Here is a 19813-nt window from a genome sequence, read left to right as displayed (position 1 = left end):
TAAATAGGAAATAAAACAGGCCCATGTGTAATTTCAAAACAGTTAGAACTTATATACCAGCAAACTTATCAAGCTGGACAATTTCCTGAGGGTCTTTTTTTCTTCCGTGAAATGAAGTAACAGTATAATTGCAAGCTTACGGTATGGAGATATTTTGAGAATTAATCAGAATGGAATAAAGTACTCTGTACCAATTTCAGTGTTGACATATGTATTTTTAAATAATTAACATTATTTTAATTATATACTTATATTTATTCACTCAATAAAAATGTTCCCAGTTGTACATTGTAAGATTTTGCATATACTAAATTAAAAGATTTATGACAACAGTAACAAATTTACTTCTGTACAATGCAGTAATTTTAGTAGTAATATTAATTTGAATACCTAATAAAGTACTAAATAGTACTTCAAAACATCATAAATTTTAAATTACAACTTAGCAACTATGATATAGATTTATGCTCATCTTCTTTGGGGTATCTATTATTATTCAATATCTGGCCATCTTCCAGCTAGTTAAGAGAAAATTTGAAGACCAAATTTGGCCAGAATCTTTTCAAAGCTGAAAGCACTTCTGTGTGCCTGTTAAACATCCAACATTATTTTATAACACATTATTTATACAAGAAAGGAGGTGAGCCTAATTTTTCAAAAACAAAGACTTATCAGTAGTTTTATGAAAGTAGCATACTTCATGAATTAGAGGGCATAAAACTATGCACAGCTGCTTGACTAATCAGTGTCTTGATTACGTAGTTGAAACAGGTGATCCAGTGCTCATGGTAGTAAAAGTATGTCTTAAAGAATGTGGTAGATAACCTTCATAATTTTGTCCTTACGCGCCAAACATATGACTCAAAATTATTATTTTTCTCACGTTTTAGAAACTGTTAGGGAAAAAAACTCCATAAAAATAACTTCAATTTTACAGTGATTATTTGTCAACAACTGACATAGGCAAGTTACACTTGTGATCAAAGATTAAAAAGGCATTAAAAAGTGAAAAATATGCAGTTATTCAGAAAAAAATATATTATTCTAATTGAATTATGCCTTCAAAATTTCTCTTTAAAGGAAAAACATTATATGAACGTTGAGAAATTGGCTACCTCTTTTTTTATTAATTCAACCAATAATCTTTGATATTTCCCCTTGCCAGATTGAGCATACACAGTCAACAAATTCACAGTCTATGTTTTTAGAGAATTTAAGTTGCTGGTAGTTATGTTTTTAATAAACAGAGCAATCATTCAAAGCATACAAATTAATAAATAGTAAATGTTCCTATAGTTTTAATAGAAAAAAAAGAGTTTTACCTTGGTGAGTTTAACCTTGGTGAGTTTAACATTGATACTTGGAAAGATGTTAAATCACTTTTCATTTCCCAGTCTGGCAGTGCTGTTACTACCAAACATCTCCAAAAAGCATCTCCTCTGAGGATAATACATCTGTCCTCTATCTTTTGTCTTATTCATCCTTCAGGCCATTTCCTCTCCGAAAAGATTTCCAGGCCCTGCTCCTTGTGTTGGGTTACACAGCCCACGATGTGCTCTAAACTTACCCACTCTGACTTGGAGTTCTCCCTTGACTCCCAACTGTGAATTCTGTAAAAGCATGGACTGTGTATTTGTTTACTATTGTATTCTTAGTCTAGCAAGAGGAGGTACAAATAACTTGGTTGAATTAATTTTTAAAAATAAAAAAGGCCGGGCGCGGTGGCTCAAGCCTGTAATCTTAGCACTTTGGGAGGCCGAGACGGGCGGATCACGAGGTCAGGAGATAGAGACCATCCTGGCGAACACGGTGAAACCCCATCTCTACTAAAAAATACAAAAAAAACTAGCCGGGCGAGGTGGCGGGCGCCTGTAGTCCCAGCTACTCGGGAGGCTGAGGCAGGAGAATGGCGTGAACCCGGGAGGCGGAGCTTGCAGTGAGCTGAGATCCGGCCACTGCACTCCAGCCTGGGCGACAGAGCGAGACTCTGTCTCAAAAAATAAATAAATAAAAATAAATAAATAAATAAGTCACTGGCCTTTAAAATTTTGCATATCTTCATTATTCATGCAAACAAAGGAGGAAACTATGTAGCACCTACAAGTGACCTTCCTATGAGAGCTGCCTCGATATGAACCAGACAAACTAGGTCTCTGGTCAGAAGTACAGTTAGAGACCCCGTAAGATACCAAAAGACTCCTGAAGATCAGGCTACTGGCACTAAAACAAATTGAGAGTGGATTCACCAACTTTCTCGACTTCTTCCCAGTTCTCTCTTCCTATACATATGCCCTCTCCTCCCTTCAGTGCAGATCACCAACTCCAGGATCCATATTAGTAGGCAGACCCCCTTCCCCAAAATTATCAGTCCACTGCTTGTTTTCTAGTATAGATCATTTAATTATTAAAGACTTTGTTTCTTTTTGTCTCTAATGCAGATATTCCTTAAACCAGTGTCAACTATGAATTACTATTTTTTTTTCTAGTTATAGTTTTTGGTATGCATGGATTAGCTGGCATTCAGGTGGGAACAAGAATGGGTGTCATGGAGACCACAGCTCCTCTAGAATTGGTCTTCACTATGCCCTGCCAATCAACCTTCCAGTGTCACCAGTGATAACTGTGTCTGCTTATATAGTTGGACTCTACAATAAACCACATTTTCCACTAGTTCCTTGAAATCACCTAGAAAGACATCAAATCAAATTGGTCCTGGAGGCCAATTTTTTTTAATGATAGAGAATGAGAGGGAAGTGAGGTGTATTTCTCTTTTATTTCAGCAAGGCTTTTAATTCTTGCCCACATTAAATTTTCATGATAATTTAGTAATCTATTTCTTATTTACAACTAATTTTAAATGTGTAATAAATTAAACGATAAATACATTGCGTGATTACCAGTCTTTCTCCCCTTTTTCACCCTTGCACCTCTTACATTGGGCTAAGTGCTGCTGCTTCTACCACTGGAAGATTAAAAAAAATAAAAAGTAAGATATGGTACTTATTTTCCCAGAACTGACATTCTAGTGACAGTGCCAAATGCAAACAGAAAGAACTATAAGACAAGGCAGTGCTATGCACAGGTAGAAAAGCAATTGGAGCACAGGAAGAGAATAAGACCATCACTGGCTCTGTATTTAAAATCTCAAATAATTGATTTCTTCAAAGAATATGGAGATTAATTCATTAAATTTGTAGTGCTTTCATCAGGTTATGTTAAATTTCTAAATAATTTTTAGCCAGTAAATGAAACTTATTTCTTTATTGAAATAATTGAAATAGCAACAACTTTTGCTCCAACTACTTTTTTGAAAAGTAAAAGTTTATTGTTTTAGGTACATACAGTAAGAATTTTCCAATCATATTAGGATCCTAAAGCATTTTAAGGTTATGGCATAGGAAATGTTTTTGGTCAGTTTATTGGTGGCCCAAATAATAGCTGTTGGGCATGATTTCTTGTTACAGGAGGGTGGTCCTATAAATCTGCTCAGAACTCAGAAAGAATGTTAAATTAGGCTTAAATCCCACTGCAAATCCCTGGATTTCTGTCCGGTATTCATGCACAAAACACTACTCTAGTAGTCTGAAATCATATGTAATCTTCTGACTTCAGCATACGTGCTTAGTTGGTCATTATTAAAATGTTTGTTCAGGTCAATTGTATAGTTTTTTTTTTTAATTTGATTCAAACAATTTAGTGGCGACTTCATTTAGTTCTCAACAACGCTGAAGATAGATCCTTAGACAATAGCTCTCAAGTTGAAATTTAATAAAATTTAAATATCCTACCCAAACTAGGGACCGAGAATGGAGGTGAGGGAGAGGAGGAGTGTTATGTTGTCAAATAAGTTTAAGAAATCATGTATACTCTTTTACTAGAGTTTTTAAAATTCATATTAGTATAGTATAGACTCGGAGAAATTCTGCTGAAAAAAAAATTGTTCAATTTTATTTAACCTAGTATTTCCCAGCGGGTTAGTTAGAGAAGCCGTGCTGCAGCAAACAGCCTTAATATGTCAGGGGGCACTAGTGTTATAACGAAACACAGTTTGGAAATATTACCTTAAGAAAATTCTGCAAGCTGAGTTCATTCTAAATTTGGTCTCAAACCATTTTCTTAGCATTACTTACAGTTACATCTAAAATTCAAATAGCCAGACAAAATGGGAAATATCACAATAGAATATAATAAATATGGTATTTGAGGATGTTGAAACTTGTCTTATTTCTCTTATATTACATCAATCTTAAAAATAAATTAAGTTTCAGAATAATTCTGAATAATTAATAAGTAAAGATTATTACAGTTTTGGGCACAAAATCAACTAAGAGATTCAAACCTATTTGGGTTATACCTATAGTAATCTATTATCATTTCAACCCCTCTGTATTATTATCTGAAATTATTATTTCAATTTCTAGTTAAATCCAACCCCCAGCATTTTAGCGGTTTTGTTTTTTCCCTCTACTCTCTTGTCATTCTATTGTCCTCATTCTTTAAGTGCATCAAGAAAGTTAGTGGAGCTATATTTTATGAGAAACTTTGCTTCATTTTAAGTTTACAGAAGATTTAAAATCCATAAATTTTTATATAAATTCTTTTTCCTTTTCTCTTTTGCTCTTTTTCCTCCTGTTCACAAAGATGTTTTCTTCCTCTTTATTTTTAGATGGACACTAGCTAATGACTCTATCAAGTACTCATGACCACTCCAGTAGAAGAGATTACTTTCTTCTGGAGGGAAGTTAACTAAGCAACTGGGAGAATCTCTAGAGCCAATTATCCTCAGTATATATCAAATTTTTTTCATCTGAGAATGATGTTGCCTGCCTAAGGACAATGTTTTACCTGGGCAAGGATACTGAATAATTCTCCTCTGTCACTCCCCATCTTAATCATTTTGTCTGTGTGTATTACTACACACACCCATTCATACACATAGTTAAGGAAACTTTAATGACATTTTTGTTAGTGAATTTGACACAACTTCTCTACTAAAGATATGTCCAGATATAATCTCAAGTGTAGACATAAAACTTGGTCCAAAAGCAGTTAAACATTCAGTAACTCTTTAACATACTTTTCCAAATCATTTGAAAGGCAGAGAATTTTCATTTACAACCTATTTGAGGGGTAAAAATGTTAGATATTGTTTAGTAAAGGAGTTTACATTGAAGTCTATTTCACTGAACAAGAATCATTTTTCTCCATATTACTTAAATATACATAATTTTATTGTATGTGATATATATAAAATTTAAAAATGGAAAAGTATTGTATTCAAATAGTGATGTTAGAGAAGTTATTGTGCTACCAAAAATTGTCTGATACAAAGGAAGAAAGCTATTATCCTTAGAAAACAAACAAACAAAAAAAGCTTTGCCTTAATGTTGTGCATCATTCCAGTCTTAAAAAGGGAACAATCCTCTAGCTTTACATCCTTTCTCTGATCTGGATAGACCCTTGCTATGGTTTGAATGTCCCCTCCAAAACTCATGTTGAAATTTAAGTGTCATTGTGATGGTATTAAGAGATGGAACCATTAAGAGGTGATTAGGCCATGAAGGCATCAACCTCCTGAATAGATTAATGTCATTTTCTCAGAAGTGGGTTATCAAGAGAATGGGTTGTTACAAAAAATTATTTCAGCCCTGTCTGTCTCATACTCTCTTACTCTCATACGTTCTTGCCCTTCTACCTTCCACCATGGAATGACACAGCAAGCAGGCCCTTGCCAGATGCCATTACCTTGATATTGGACTTCCAAGCCTCCAGAACTGTGAATAATAAGTTTCTTTTCTTTATAAATTATCCAGTCTGCAGTATTCTCTTATATCAACACAAAGCAGACTAAGCCAACCCTCTAGAATTGTAGTTCCCTCCCCCTGGGTTTCCTAGGCTGGAGGTTGTCTCCTTAAATCTCTGCCTTTGAACTTGGTGGTGTGGCCATGTTCGTGAGATCCTAATCTGGGGGCATCTGAGTTCATAGTCATAAGGTGGCTCATTTAAGTGCAGAATAAGCAGACATTGAGGCCTGTACTCCAAGCACCCTGCTGCAACACTACTTTAAAGTGTCAGAAGAGATGCAGACCTGCCTGTCATTGTGAGACTATGGCACAGAACCTATTCTTCCCTGCAGCTAACTCATTCACCAAAGCAGTCTTCTTAACATAGTAGCTACAGAGCTGTCATCACGTGCATTTCCAGGCCAGTTCACCAAATGCTGGAGCCACTAAGATTTGTCAGAGAGGTCAAATGAGCCCAGAAGAACCCTCTCGGTGCATAATTCAGAGATTTATGTCTAATCAAGCCTATTTCAAAATCATCTAGGGTTCAAGTTAACTTTGAATCGCTCTACAGGGTCTGAAACATTCCCAAGACACCTGAGATGGTCCAGGCTGAATTAGAATTCTTGGTCTCCATAAGCAGTGGTGTGCAACCTTAGCTGCACTTTAGAATCATTGGAGAACTTTGACAAATACTAATGCGTGGTCCTTCCCGTCTTTGTGAGATTCTGACTTAATTCCCCAGTAATCTAATGTGATCCCCTTAGCCCAGTGGTTCTCATCCTTGGCAGCATGTCAGAATTATCTGGGGAGCTTTTAAAATTCCTAATGCCCAGACTGTACCTCAGATCAATTTAATGACAATTTTTTTGTGGGTGGAACCTGGCATCAGTATTTTTTTAAAGTTCCCCAGCTGATTGTAATATTTAGACAAGGTTGAGAAATAGAAAAATCTAGAAAAGGCAACCCTTTCAATATATCTAAGAGCTGACTTCTTCCATTCTCTGTAATTCACTTGGGCCTCTGAATGCTCTAAAACTGTAGGCTAAAGAGTTATTGTACAGCTGAGTCATAAGGGTCAGTCTAGATGAGGATTTACAAAAGAGACAAGAGATGTTAAGAGATGCACTCGTGGCAATGAATGAACTTATTAGCACTTCGTAAGTGCCAGGCACATGTGATAGCCAAAAACAAAAGATGATAAAATTAAAAACTAATCAAAGAATAGCTAATATTTCCAAATCTGCTCCCCAGCAATTTATCCATTCTCCATCATTTAAAGCCCTAACAAGTTACTTAAGGGAATACAGGTCACCAGTTCTACAAGATTCTACCTTGTCTATAATTGCTAGGATTTTGGTTTGACTACATAGATATGTTACTTATTATCTATTTTTTTAAGGGAGGGATTGTCCTTGCATTGCTATTTTTGATTCTGATAATGTGAATTATTGTTCTGTTAGATAACTTGCTAAGAACTGTTTCAAATATGAGCAAATTTACCATCTCCATATTCAGAGGCGATATGTGTATTTCCTAGCTTCTAACAGACATTATTGTTAAGTAGGAGCCTATCCAAAGAATTGTTGACCAATGAGTCGCTGAAGGTTTTGTAGCCAAAGTCAAATTCAGCAACGCTGTGTTTATTTGCCTTTTGCCAATTGTTAGGCCATATCCCATCACAGTCTAACAGTCCAAAAGAGAATATTGCCAAATCATTGGCCAGTTTTCAGAATGGCTAACCCTTTTCTTGCTATGGAACTAACAATGCTTCATTATAACCAAGTGAGGCAATTTATGACTTCTTAAAAGGAGAAGATGATATTGACTATTATTGGGAAGAGCACAACTTTTTAGTAATTGGATACCAAAAGCAAGAAAATTATCCTAAGGGATTGGATTCTGTCTTCCACATCTGTCTCTCAAGGCGGTCACTGAGTGAGTGCCCAGTGCACTGCTGCTGTCTCTCACTTGGCACCTCAATACTCAGCTTAAACAGCAGTGTTATTTCTGTCAGGTGCAGAATGATAGCCTCTGTCTGCTGTTGGACTGCCTAGTGCAGCAGTTATCTAAATTCACCCTCTGATCTTGTCCCCACGGGGAGAGCTCTGACAACAAAAGTGGAAGTATTGACCATTGATTTCGCCCTTTAATGATGTTCTCAGTGCTCTTCTTCCGCAGAGAAAATGAACATTTACTTCATTTTGAATGTGTATTTTGGAGGGACATTTTGTGCTTTTAGTATTCTTATTATTAGTTAAGGTTAGGTACCAGTTTCATCACCTGGAACCTACTGTTAGGCTAAATGTGAAACCACCAGAGAGACAAGTAAAGGGGAGAGACTTTTTGCCTCCTGGGTAACAGTAGAACGCAATCCTTATGACCAGTTCTCTCGTAACAGCTTCTGTCCCCTCAAGAGTCAGAAATGTGGTCCAGTATCTCTTGGATTCTCATGAATTCCCCCATCTTCGTAGTTCTTATTTGTATGTCTACTAATGTAAGTCTTATTTCTGTTGGGTTCCTTGGTGCACTCTTTCTGTAATATATTCATTCAAATCTAAACTTAAAGTATTTCACAAAACAACACAGTAATTAAGGTAAGACTAAAGTAAGTGACAACCTCACAATCCAGGATACTTAAGTAATTTTTTAAAATTCCCTAAAGCTATGAGACATGAGCAGTCACATCCACTTGCCCACCACTCCCTTTCCTTTATCCGTGCCCTCCATCCATCTACCCCAGCCCAAAACATTCTGGAAGCAGAATTACATATCTAGATATTTTACTTCTCCTGCTAGCTCCAATTCATATTTACTAGTATCTTAAAAACCACATTCCTGTGTGGAAGCTGTGCTTCTGCTGGTGAGGTGAGTAGTCCTCTGAAGCCTATTGACATTCTCAGGTCAATTCTCTTTCATTCAAAAAAAAAGTCATAAGAAAAGATTGGGAACTTTCTGATGGTAACCAAAAGAACAATATATTTTGCATAGCTGGCATATTACTTTTCATGTAAAACTTTATCTTCCAAGACACTAAAATCTATACCAACTTAAAGGACCTCCAAAGAAAGGTGACTGACAACCTGTTGAAAAAATTTAAGGCATCAAAACATTGAAAATGAAATTCTGAGTTGGATTCTGATCTTTACCACTTTCTGAATCCTGCTGCATTTCATTCTAGTAGACAATCCAATTACCTTTTACTCTCATTTTAATGAAAATAGGAAGGATACATTCTTTCTTTCATTTATTTGTTCATTCATTCAATTAATGATTGAGGAATGTAAACAATCTTCAAATGTCATAATTTCAAATTTCCATTCTTGTTATCTTAAACAAATTCTCGAGCATTTTTTTAACCTGTATTTCCTAATATAGCAGCTTCAACTTCACATGTGTCAATTAGCACATTTATGTATGGACATTCACTCTTAAAATTATTATAGTAAGGCTACCCTTCAAATAATAGGAAATGGCTATCAGAATTTTCTTCCAACATGTTACTCTCCATATATTCTTCATTGTACCATTTCCTTCTGTACCTAAGGACTTCCTATAGGAAAAAAAAGGGGGGGGCTTTATCCTCTTTTTAACTTTGGAGAAATCTTACTGACTCCTTCTCCAATAAGATAGCCACATAACCTGACAACAGTTTTAGGGTTTACTTAAAGGATTCTGATGAAAGTTTTCTTTTCCAGGATAATTAATGGTATATACTGTGTATACAGCCTATTAAAAAGTTTATAGAAGTAAAAATTATTTACACGATGTTTATCTTGTCTTTTTAGGACCCTGGTATTGTGACATTCTAATTTATAACAATATAGGGCGACTGCCATTTTTTTCTTTTGTATTATAGAATTGGTGTTAGAGGAGACGGTTTACAAAATTGGCTTTAGGCTTACTCAAAGTTAGCACTAAATTGTGTTTCAAACTATAAAATAATTTTAGCGTTTTATGTATGTGTACTACCTGAGTTTCATCGTTTCAAGAAATTTTAACACAACAAAATAAAATTTACTTATGTGAATGTATTCCAATTGAAGATACTGTTGATCCTAATAGTATTATGCATACTATTCATTTTCACTGGATTTTACATTTACTTTTTTACTTTTTCATTACTTGGTAAAAGGATTCAAAAGGAGTAGTCAGCATATAGAATTCCACAGTTAAGGTTTGGTAACCTTATTACTATAATTTGAAATTAGTTTTAACAGCTCATCCTATCACTTCCATCTCATTCATTGTATGAGATAATTATGCAGTGGGTATGTAGGTTTCTTTATATTTATGAAATATACTCTGTGGTTTAAAATAGAATAGACTATAAGAACTGGAAAGTATCTTGGAAATCATCTGTCCCTATCCCACATTTTATAGATGAAAAATCGAGGGTCAGAAAAACTAAGAAATTGTCCCCTCATCATTCACAGACAGGGAGTTGACCCACGTGTCATAATTTTCACCTGGGCTCTGTCCTCTCCACCAGGTTTTATCATCCATGATAAATCTGAGTAACTTTTACATTAATTAATTATAAGCCAAATTCTGTTGCTTATGTAGAAGTAGATATCAAAAAAATTTTCTCCAAGTAGTCATTTCCTTAGATAAACTTCAGTATAATCAGAATGGTCTTCTAGGACTAACATGATACCTTTGTTAATCTCGGTAATAATAAATAATAATAATAAAACCATAACTGTCCAGTCATTAAAATGGCCTTAACATTCTGTATCAATTATGGTTAAAAAGAAGGTCCTCTCATTTTCATATTGGAAACATAATTCTCTGAAATTCCCATTTATTGGTTGATTAGTTCAGAACCCTAAAAGTCATTCAGTAAACAGGCAACAAAAGTTTGAGTAATTGCTGCAAGCCTGGCTCTGTGATTTGCACATGTTTACACCAGTCTCCCCATGCATTCTTTTTCAAACGACTTTAACACAATTAATATGAAATTATATATTAATAACAATGTTGCCTGAGTGCTAGTAATGTAAACAAAATTTATTTTTACTAAATATTTTAAATCCTTAATGTATATGTTGAGGTGTGTATCTTATTCCATTACATTTAATACTATTGAAGTTCGTTATTAATCATAATCATTTAATGCAAAACACGACCCTGATATTTTAACATAAGAAGAATAACTGATTCTTGGGAAAAATATAAGGCTGTAAATTGAAAAACATGGAATTACCATCTCTTCCAGCTCACTTTTTTCCCCTCACATTTATGTTTTTCTTAAGGTAGCATAGAACTTTTATGACATAAAAGATTTAGTTAAGGAAAATGTTAGGAGAGATCTGTTTTTCTGCATAAGTTGATAATTAACCTAATACAAGCTCATTATGACTCAAATGAATAAGGATACCACAGATTCCCTTCTATTTTTATCATTATACAAAGGAATAGATGCATTATGCAAAGGAATGCGTATCTTAGCACAGATTAAATATTTTAATTTACATCATGAAAATATTATTTCAAAGAAAATCAAATTAATAAAAATAAATTCCCTACTCTTTAAACTAGTGATAAGTAGCTTTTAGTGATAATTTATGAAATTCTAAATTAGATATCTTAATGAGTTTTGCTAGACAATATTAAGTCACATTTTGGTGTGAATAATATTATTTACATTTTGCTTAACTTATGAGCGTTTTCAGGACAAGGAGTATATATTTTCAAATGGGCTTGGATTATCAGGTCCAACTATAATATAAGTAGATTTGCCCTGTTCCAAGAGATATTTTTAGGGGCATAATTCAACATAGTTCAATTTAGAGAAATTAGGTGTCATTTTATTTAATTTTTTTTCCAAGCAGCAAAAGGAAGCTGAGAAAACACATCACCAATTGATCCATTAACAGATTGCTAAGGTTCATAAGCAGTACTTAAAATAAAATTACTTACTGTAATTATTCTTCATCTCTTGGGTCCCTTTTACTTTGCCTCTTTTATCAATCCTCAGATACCACTGTGTTCGACAGAAGAGTCTTCTCACTCTTATATCCCCTCCTTCCATGTAATCATAACTTCTTGTGTGTCGCTCAGGGCTGGAACAGTTCACATTTGTAGCCATTTGCTCTGGAGTCATGTCATTGCAAGCTAAAGATATAGTACCCACTAGACAGATAATGTGAAAGCATGATCTGTAGAGCAAAGTTGGCAGGATGCATGTCAGTATCCATTTGTGCATTATAGTGTAGTGCTCCGGGTGTTCATGAATAACATAATGAAAATTGAATCTTGAGTTGATTGTTACTCCTAGGTCATTGACCTCTTCCTATCTGTAAATTGTAGATTGATTTAAGAAAGAGTAGTTGCTCTTTCCAAATTGTTAGCCTAATCCTTTTAGTTCCTGATAACAACACAGGATTCCTCTTTAAATAACTCTGTTGATAAATCCTCATAAAAACAGTTCGTAGTAAGTTCAGTTGCTGTGACGCTGCTTGCTATTTGACTTCTGTTTGCAATGAGAGATTAAGAATAGGGAGGGGAAGAGAGAGGAAGATAAAAATTGTATGTATAAATTTTAGTGGGTAGGTAGTAGCATAATATACAGTATTGGTTATTCTCTGAAGATACATTTAAAACAGCCTTCATGGAGGATGTCAAAATCTTTACCACTTTATGTGTACATTTATAAAATTTATGCCTGAGTAGAGACAAAACAGAATATGACTGTACCATTCATTCCAATTGCTGTTTTGTGAGAACCATACTGCACTCAGAACTATTTATTTAAATTAAGTTTTTACATTTACCACTAACAAAGTATAAGTGCTTTCTCCCTAGGCTTCTTTATTATATGCTTTTACATTTGTGGTTAATCAATTATTTTCTCCTGAACTGCCCAGGTTTTTTAAGTTAAATGTCAGGATTGCTCTGGAGAACTTCAACCTTATCTTTATGTTCTACAGCATAATTACTATAGATAGTTACATGGCTCAAAAATCTTGTAACTTTACTTTCCTGCTCAGTACTAAAATCAGAGAAAGAGATAAACTTTTAGAAAACATTCAGCATTGTTTTTAAAGACAAATAACAGTAACTTACTTGTTTTGTTGATAACAGCTGGATGTATAAGAATTCCATGTCTGTTGTCTGCCTTGTGCAACTTGAGCCTTTCTACTGTAGCTACAAACTATTTCTCAGCTGAAAAATTCTCCAGCAGAATCATAATTGTTTCCATAAATCAACGGGCAGGAGGATTTTCTCTCTGTGTGTGAGCGCGTGTGTGCTTGTGTGTGTGTGTGTGTGTGAGCCTTTTATTCAGGGCTTTTCGATAAATACCTTTGCTGACCTCATTGGAAGCAATTAAAACTTAGCCAGTGAGCTGTTAGTTGAATACAACAGCGAGAATAAAAGGAGGCTTGTATAGTATTCAATGGTCATGAGAGGGAGCTATGAACATGTTTTATGCTTAAATCTACAAGTGGGTACCTACTTTGTAGAAACAGATCTCTGGTTCTGAAGCAGTTAGAAGGGGAAAGGGAATTTTTTAAACCTTCTTTGCAATATAGAAGTTGTATTATACTTGGAAAATTATTCATTTGAACATATATATAGGGTTTTTTAATACTTAGAAAATCTTTTCCATAGCTTTATGATACATGCATTTCTTCAATTACTTCTTTGTGCTCAGAATGTTAGAACAATGTATTAACTAACATGAGTGCCTTAAAGCACTGTGTAGATAAGGTGAATATTATCACATCATACAGAGACAATTCATTGAATATGAATTTAAGTACAATTTTTATGTATTGTATTCCTAGGCTGAAAATGAGAAGATCTAGATTCTTATTTGAGTTGGACCACTAATGACCGATATGACTTTGGGCAAGTTACCTGCTGTTCCAGAGTGTCAGCTGCTACATTTGTAAAATTGGTGTATTGGTCTAATGACTTTATGGTGCTTTACAATTCCATGATCTGTGACTTATGCTCACTATTAATATAAGGAACAGGGCACCTACTTTTAAAAGCTGTTATTCTTAAAAATTAAAAAGGAGGAAATGGTTTCGCATTGATTATCAGTGTTTGAATTTTGCCTCAGTAAGAATATTGTAACAATAAATGTTAATTTAGAGATGGAATTATAAGACGTATTGCTAAGGTAAATAAGAGTAAGCTATTTTCCTTTCCAGCATGAGTTCTCTCCTTTACTTCCTGTTCTGGTATACATGAAGTAGTGCTCAAGTGTTGTATTAGATTCTTGGTGTAGAATAATTATGTTGTCTATTTAAATCAGTGTTAAGAAATATATTAAAATTATCTTTTTCATGTTATATACACCTCAAAACACACACACACACACACACACACACACACACACACTCTTCTCTACTTGAAATGCACTACTTTACCGCCAGGTGGTGCATGTAGACCAAATAGGAAAATTAAATCTACTCAACTGGATTATAGTTTATGTGATTTCTCTTTGTATCTGTCCCTTTAGGGAACAGAATCAAGAGCACAGAATAGTTCAGATGTACCCAGTTACTCTTTATATGCCAAATGTTGAATGTTCCACATTTATTAAAGCAGAGGAGGACAGACTCTGATAATTGCATCTGTTGAAAGCTAGAAAGCTGAAAACATCCCATCATGTATTCTCTAAAAGGAGGAAGAGAAGGAGGAAAGAAAATATAATGTTACTGTGTTCTGAATCACACTCCACTAGTTTGGGAGGTAGCAATAATGAGCAGGCTCAGAATTCCTGGGACTTAGATATTGCTTCTAAAGAAATAAAAGTCATCATTAGTAAGTTTACAATGTAAAGATACTCAAGAGCTACTAAATCCATTTGTTCCATACTGACCCCATGGATTTTAAACCAAGAAATCAGTAAGTTAGAAGTCAACATTTGCTAACTAAGTGCTAAATACTTAAAAGAAATGGATAGTTTGTTAGCAAAGAGTGCTTAGTTCCTCCTTAATATCTGCTATATAGGATTGACTGTAAAATGGGAAACAAAAGGATAAAATTGTGATCTATGCGCTTAAAGTGCATTAGATGCTGTTACACTCTGTAATTTGGAAATATGATCCCAGTAATATTAATGAACAGATTAATCTCAACAAGGGAACTATATCAATGGTTTAAATTCTTTGATTATCATTTTTCTTATTGGAGAATTATTAATTCAGGATGGGCCCACAATTCATTAGGACCACAGCTATAATGGAGAACCAAATTTAGATTTCACTGTGCCCTTATTGTGCTTATGCTTCTAAAGGAATTCTCTAGGAACTAAGAATAACTTTGGGTAACTGTAGATGGGGTAACCCTCTGGATATTTTAAGTTATACATTGGCAACCATTTGTTGCTCTTGTTTTAACAGACCTATAGTGATAGACTAAGCACAGAAATACTTTGAACCATTGTCTTTCTTTTGTTATTTGTAGATTGAATTTCCTTTTTTAACACACCATTGCTGGCTTGAAAGAATTAACTGGCCTGGCACGGTGGCTCATGCCTGTAATCCCAGCATTTTGGGAGGCCAAGGCAGAAGGATCACTTGAGGTCAGGAGTTTGAGACCAGCCTGACCAACATTGCAAAATCCCATCTCTACTAAAAATACAAAAATTAGTTGCGCACCTGTAATCCCAGCTCCTCTGGGGGCTGAGGTGGGAGAATCACTTTAGTCTGGGAGGTAGAGGTTGCAGTGAGGCGAGATCATACCACTGCACTCCAGCCTGGGCAACAGAGTGAGACTTCATCTCAATAAATAATAATAATAATTAACTTCATTTTAAATTGGAAATACCTACATCTCATGAGTTTTAAATTTTTAAAACAAAAGATTATTGCATCTGTTCCTAAATATTGGCTTTTTAAAATGTGCTTTGGAGTAAAGGCTAACACTGGTAATTCTTCAAAAGGAAACAATGCCTAATACTTGGATAGTTGATTTGGGGATGGAATGTATTAAACCAATAGAAAGAATCTATTTCAAAAAGTATCGCAAAAGCAGGCAGTTGTTGAAGTAATAATTAGCCACCTAACTTTTCTTAAGTAACCTCCATTATATTCTTTATCCATGTAAAAGTAAATGAAAGAAAATAACTTGTTTTCATTAATTTTATGTTTTGATAGTTAATTTTAAAACTTTGCCTCATTCATAATCATGTATAATATAATCAGTAGAAGGGAACATAATTAAATATTTTCATTACTTTGCATTCTTACATCTTATTTTGTTCCATATCCTCTCAGTTTTCTTTCTTCCCCAAAATATAGATAATTCTTTTTATTAGTTTCTTGTGTATCTTCTCAGAGTTTCCTTATGCTTTTACAGGCAAACTGGATACATATGTTTGTGTGGACATACATATGATTTTTACTTGTTTACTTTTTTACTTTTCCCCTTTTTATACGAAAGGTAGCACTCCATATGCATTGTTCTGTATGTTTTTTTTTTTTTTACTTAATAAAAATAGAAAAATCTTCCTACCTCATTATTTAGGAAGCTTCTCACATTTTTGTTGTTGTTATAGCTACAGGGTATTCTGTTGAATGGGTATACCGCAATGTATTTGAGCAGCCTCCTATTGAGGAACATTTAATTTTTTTCAGTAGTTTTCTATTACCAAAAAAATGCTGCAATGAATAAAGACATAAAATATGTCATTTTATACTATGAAAATAAATCTATAGAATCAATTTCCAGAAGTAGACTGCCTGGGACAAAAGGTATTAAAAACAAGTTATTACCAACTTATCCTCCACACAGGTTGTACTAGTTTTATAATCCCACCAGCAGTACATAAGAGTGCCCATTTATTTCAAAAAATTTGTTGTCAAAACATTTGGAGTTTTGTTAATCTGACAAGTGAAAATGCCATTAAATTGTAGTTATCCTTTGCATTTCTCTTCTTATGAGACAAGGTAACCATCATGGACAAGTGCTACAAAGAAAAGATACATAGTGCCATGAGTATCTATAATAAGTGGCAATATGTAAGCTTTCCCTGAAAAAAATTCCACTAATGCTGCAACTTTGCAGCATGAATGGGAATTAACCAGGTGAAGAGGTACTGTACAAAAAAAAAAAAAAAAACCCTGTCCTTTTCACAGTGAAACACAGGTTTAGGTTTAGTCCTAGTAGAGAGAATGAGAAGGGACTGTGGTGCATGAAGAGGTTGGAGAGGCAGACAGGATCTCCGTGTGCTTTATTAAGACATATGATCTGTATTCCAAGAGCAGTAGGAAGCCATTATAGTATGGTAAGCAGAAGAGTGACATGATCAGAATTGTACTCTGCCTCTGTTGTGGTCAAAACTTAATTCCAGTTTTGTTGTGGTCAAAACTTAATTGGCAGAATGGGCTTATGAAATATTAAGTTGTGTTCATTTATCCCATTTTTTCTGTTCTTCGTATTTTCAAAAAGATATTGGAAAGGAAAGGTTGAGGGGAAAAAGTCATAAATGCTTCCTGACTAGGTTAAAACATGAATCCTTTTCCAAACGTCATGCCAAGTGCACTGAAAATAAAGGAAGCACTAGAGTGCATTTGAGAAGCAGCCCAGGGAAACTATCATAGAGTCCCATGGACCTAGGAGCATAGATAAAAGTTTATGGTGCCCATATTTGGGGAGCCACGCTTGTATATATATCTGTACCACAGCACCACAGCACATAGCAGAGGCAGCAATACTCCAGAGAATCAGAGCTGCCTCATGTGTCTGAATAAATAGGTCCATAAGGACCCCTCATAAATATTTCCCATATTTTAAAATAATTCTGGAAGTAGCCGGGAGTTCAGACCTGTAGAAATTATGTGAACAGAGTGAGTGAATACCCCAGAAGAGGAATCAGGGTAGACAAATGACTCAGCCAGATACCCTAGCTTTGGCCATGCATAAAACTCTTGAAATCTATCCCATCTTGAAACAGAAGAGGGAAACCCAAGAATAACCGAGGTTAAGTTTTTTACCAAACTGGAAGAGCAGAATTCTCGAAATTATGGCTAAGTTTATTTATATTTATAGATATAAATTTATATGTTATTCTTTGCATATCTGAAATTGTGGTCCAACACATATTTCTTTTTCTTTTTTTTTTTTTTTTATCTTTTAGGTTCAGGGGTACATGTGCAGATTTGTTATACAGTTAAACTCATGTCACAAGGGTTCGGTGTACAGATTATCACCGAAGCACTAAGCATAGTACCTGATAGTTATATTTTCTGATCCTCTCCCTCTTCCCTCCCTCTACCCTCAAGCAGACCCCAATATCTGTTGTTCCTCTATTTCTGTTCATTTGTTCTCACTATTTAGCTGTATTTATAAGTGAGAGAATATAGTATTTGATTTGCTGTTCCTGTGTTAGTTTGCTAAGAATAATGGCTTCCAGCTCCATCCATGTTCCTGCAAAGGACATGATCCTGTCCTCTTTATTGGCTGCAAAGTATTCTGTAGTCTATATGTACCACATTGTCTTTATCCAGTCTACCATTGAGGGCATTTAGATTGATTCCCTGTCTTTGCTATTGTGAATAGTGCTGCAGTGAACACACACGTGCATGTGTCTTTATGGTAAAATGATTTATATTCCTTTGGGTACACACCCAGTAATAGGATCCTAAATGGTAATTGTGTTTTTAGTTCTTTGAGGAATTGCCACACTTCTTTCCATAATGGTTGAGCTAATTTACACTCCTATCAGCAGTGTATAAGTGTTCCCTTTTCTCTGCAAGCTTGCCAGCATTTATTTTTTGACTTTTTAATAATAGCCATTCTGACTGATCTGAGATAGGATCTCAGTGTTTTTTATTTGCATTTCTCTAATGATTAGTGATATTGAGCATTTTTCATATGTTTTTTAGACACATGTATGTCTTTCAAAATTGTTCATGTCCTTTGCCCACTTTTTAATGGGGCTGTTTGATTTTGCTTGTAAATTTGTTTAAGCTACTTATAGATGCTGGATGTTAAATCTTTGTCAGATGCATTGTTTGCAAAAATTTTCTCCTATTCTGTAGGTTGTCTGTTTACTTTGTTGATAATTTCCTTTGCTATGCAGGAGCTCTTTAGCTTAATTAGATCTCATTTGTCAATTTTTGCTTTTGTTGCAATTGCTTTTGGCATGTTTGTCATGAAATGTTTGCTAGTTCCTATGTCCAGAATGGTATTTACTAGGTTACCTTCCAGGGTTTTTATAGTTTTAAGTTTTACATTTAAGTCTTTAATCCATCTTTAGTTTATTTTTGTATGTGGTGTAAGGAAGAGGTCCAGCTTCAATCTGCTGCATATGGCTAGCCAGTTATCCCAGCACCATTTATTGAACAGGCAGTTATTTCTTCATTGCTTGTTTTGTGAGATTTCTCAAAGATCAGATAGTTGTGGGTATGCAGCCTTATTTCTAGGCTCATTCTGATACATTGGTCTATGTATCTCTTTCTGTACCAGTACCATACTGTTTTAGTACTGTAGCCTTATATTATAGTTTGAAGTCAGGTAGCATGATGCCTCCAGCTTTGTTATTATTTTTTTAAGAGAGTCACTCAGGCTGGAGTGCAGTGGCATAATCACGGCTTACTGCAGCCTCGACTTCCTGGGCTCAGGTGATCCTTCTGCCTCCTGAGTAGCCAGGACTATAGGCATGCATCACCATACCAGGCTATTTTTTTGTATTTTTTATAAAGACAGGATTTTTCCATATTGCCCAGGCTGGTCTCAAACTCCTAGCCTCAAGCAATCTGCCTACCTGGGACTCCCAACATGCTGGGATTGCAGGTGTGAGCAACTGCACCCAACCAGGTATGTTCTTTTGGCCTAGGATTGCCTTGGATCTTCAGGCTCTTTCATGGTTCCATATGAATTTTAAGCTATTTTTCTTTAGTTATGTGAAGAATGTCTTTGGTAGTTTGATAGGAATAGCATTGAATCTATAAATTGCTTTGAGCAGTAAGGCCATTTTAATGATCTTGATTCTTCGTATCCATGAACATGGAATGTTTTTCCATGCATCTGTGTCATCTCTGATTTCTTTGAGCAATGTTTTATAATTT

At 34.9% G+C, this 19813-nt stretch overlaps 2 protein-coding genes across 5 annotated transcripts in view; one reads left to right on the top strand and one right to left on the bottom strand.

Moving 5' to 3' along the window:
- Positions 1 to 13202, bottom strand: part of FGF7 (fibroblast growth factor 7) — a 66546-nt gene extending 53344 nt beyond the window's left edge. The window contains exons 1-2 of the mRNA XM_010356627.2: positions 12852 to 13202; positions 11706 to 12258 (exon numbers count right to left, since the gene is read on the bottom strand). Of these exons, the coding sequence (XP_010354929.1) occupies positions 11706 to 11991 (286 nt within the window). The 5' untranslated portion in view covers positions 11992 to 12258; positions 12852 to 13202. The remainder of the gene's footprint in view (positions 1 to 11705; positions 12259 to 12851) is intronic.
- Positions 1 to 19813, top strand: part of FAM227B (family with sequence similarity 227 member B) — a 307689-nt gene that overhangs the window by 192720 nt on the left and 95156 nt on the right. The window contains exon 12 of one of the 4 annotated variants that reach the window (XM_030931654.1): positions 13574 to 13894. The exons of the other annotated variants lie outside the window; for them this stretch is intronic. Within the exon in view, the coding sequence (XP_030787514.1) occupies positions 13574 to 13578 (5 nt within the window). The 3' untranslated portion in view covers positions 13579 to 13894. Of the gene's footprint in view, positions 1 to 13573; positions 13895 to 19813 lie in introns of those variants that run through there. 4 annotated transcript variants of the gene reach the window in all.

Source organism: Rhinopithecus roxellana, chromosome 5 (genome assembly GCF_007565055.1).
Source record: "Rhinopithecus roxellana isolate Shanxi Qingling chromosome 5, ASM756505v1, whole genome shotgun sequence".
In the NCBI taxonomy this organism is placed as follows: domain Eukaryota; kingdom Metazoa; phylum Chordata; class Mammalia; order Primates; family Cercopithecidae; genus Rhinopithecus; species Rhinopithecus roxellana.
The sequence above is the reverse complement of the archived record's forward strand: the minus strand, read 5'-3'. Positions and strand labels throughout refer to the sequence as shown.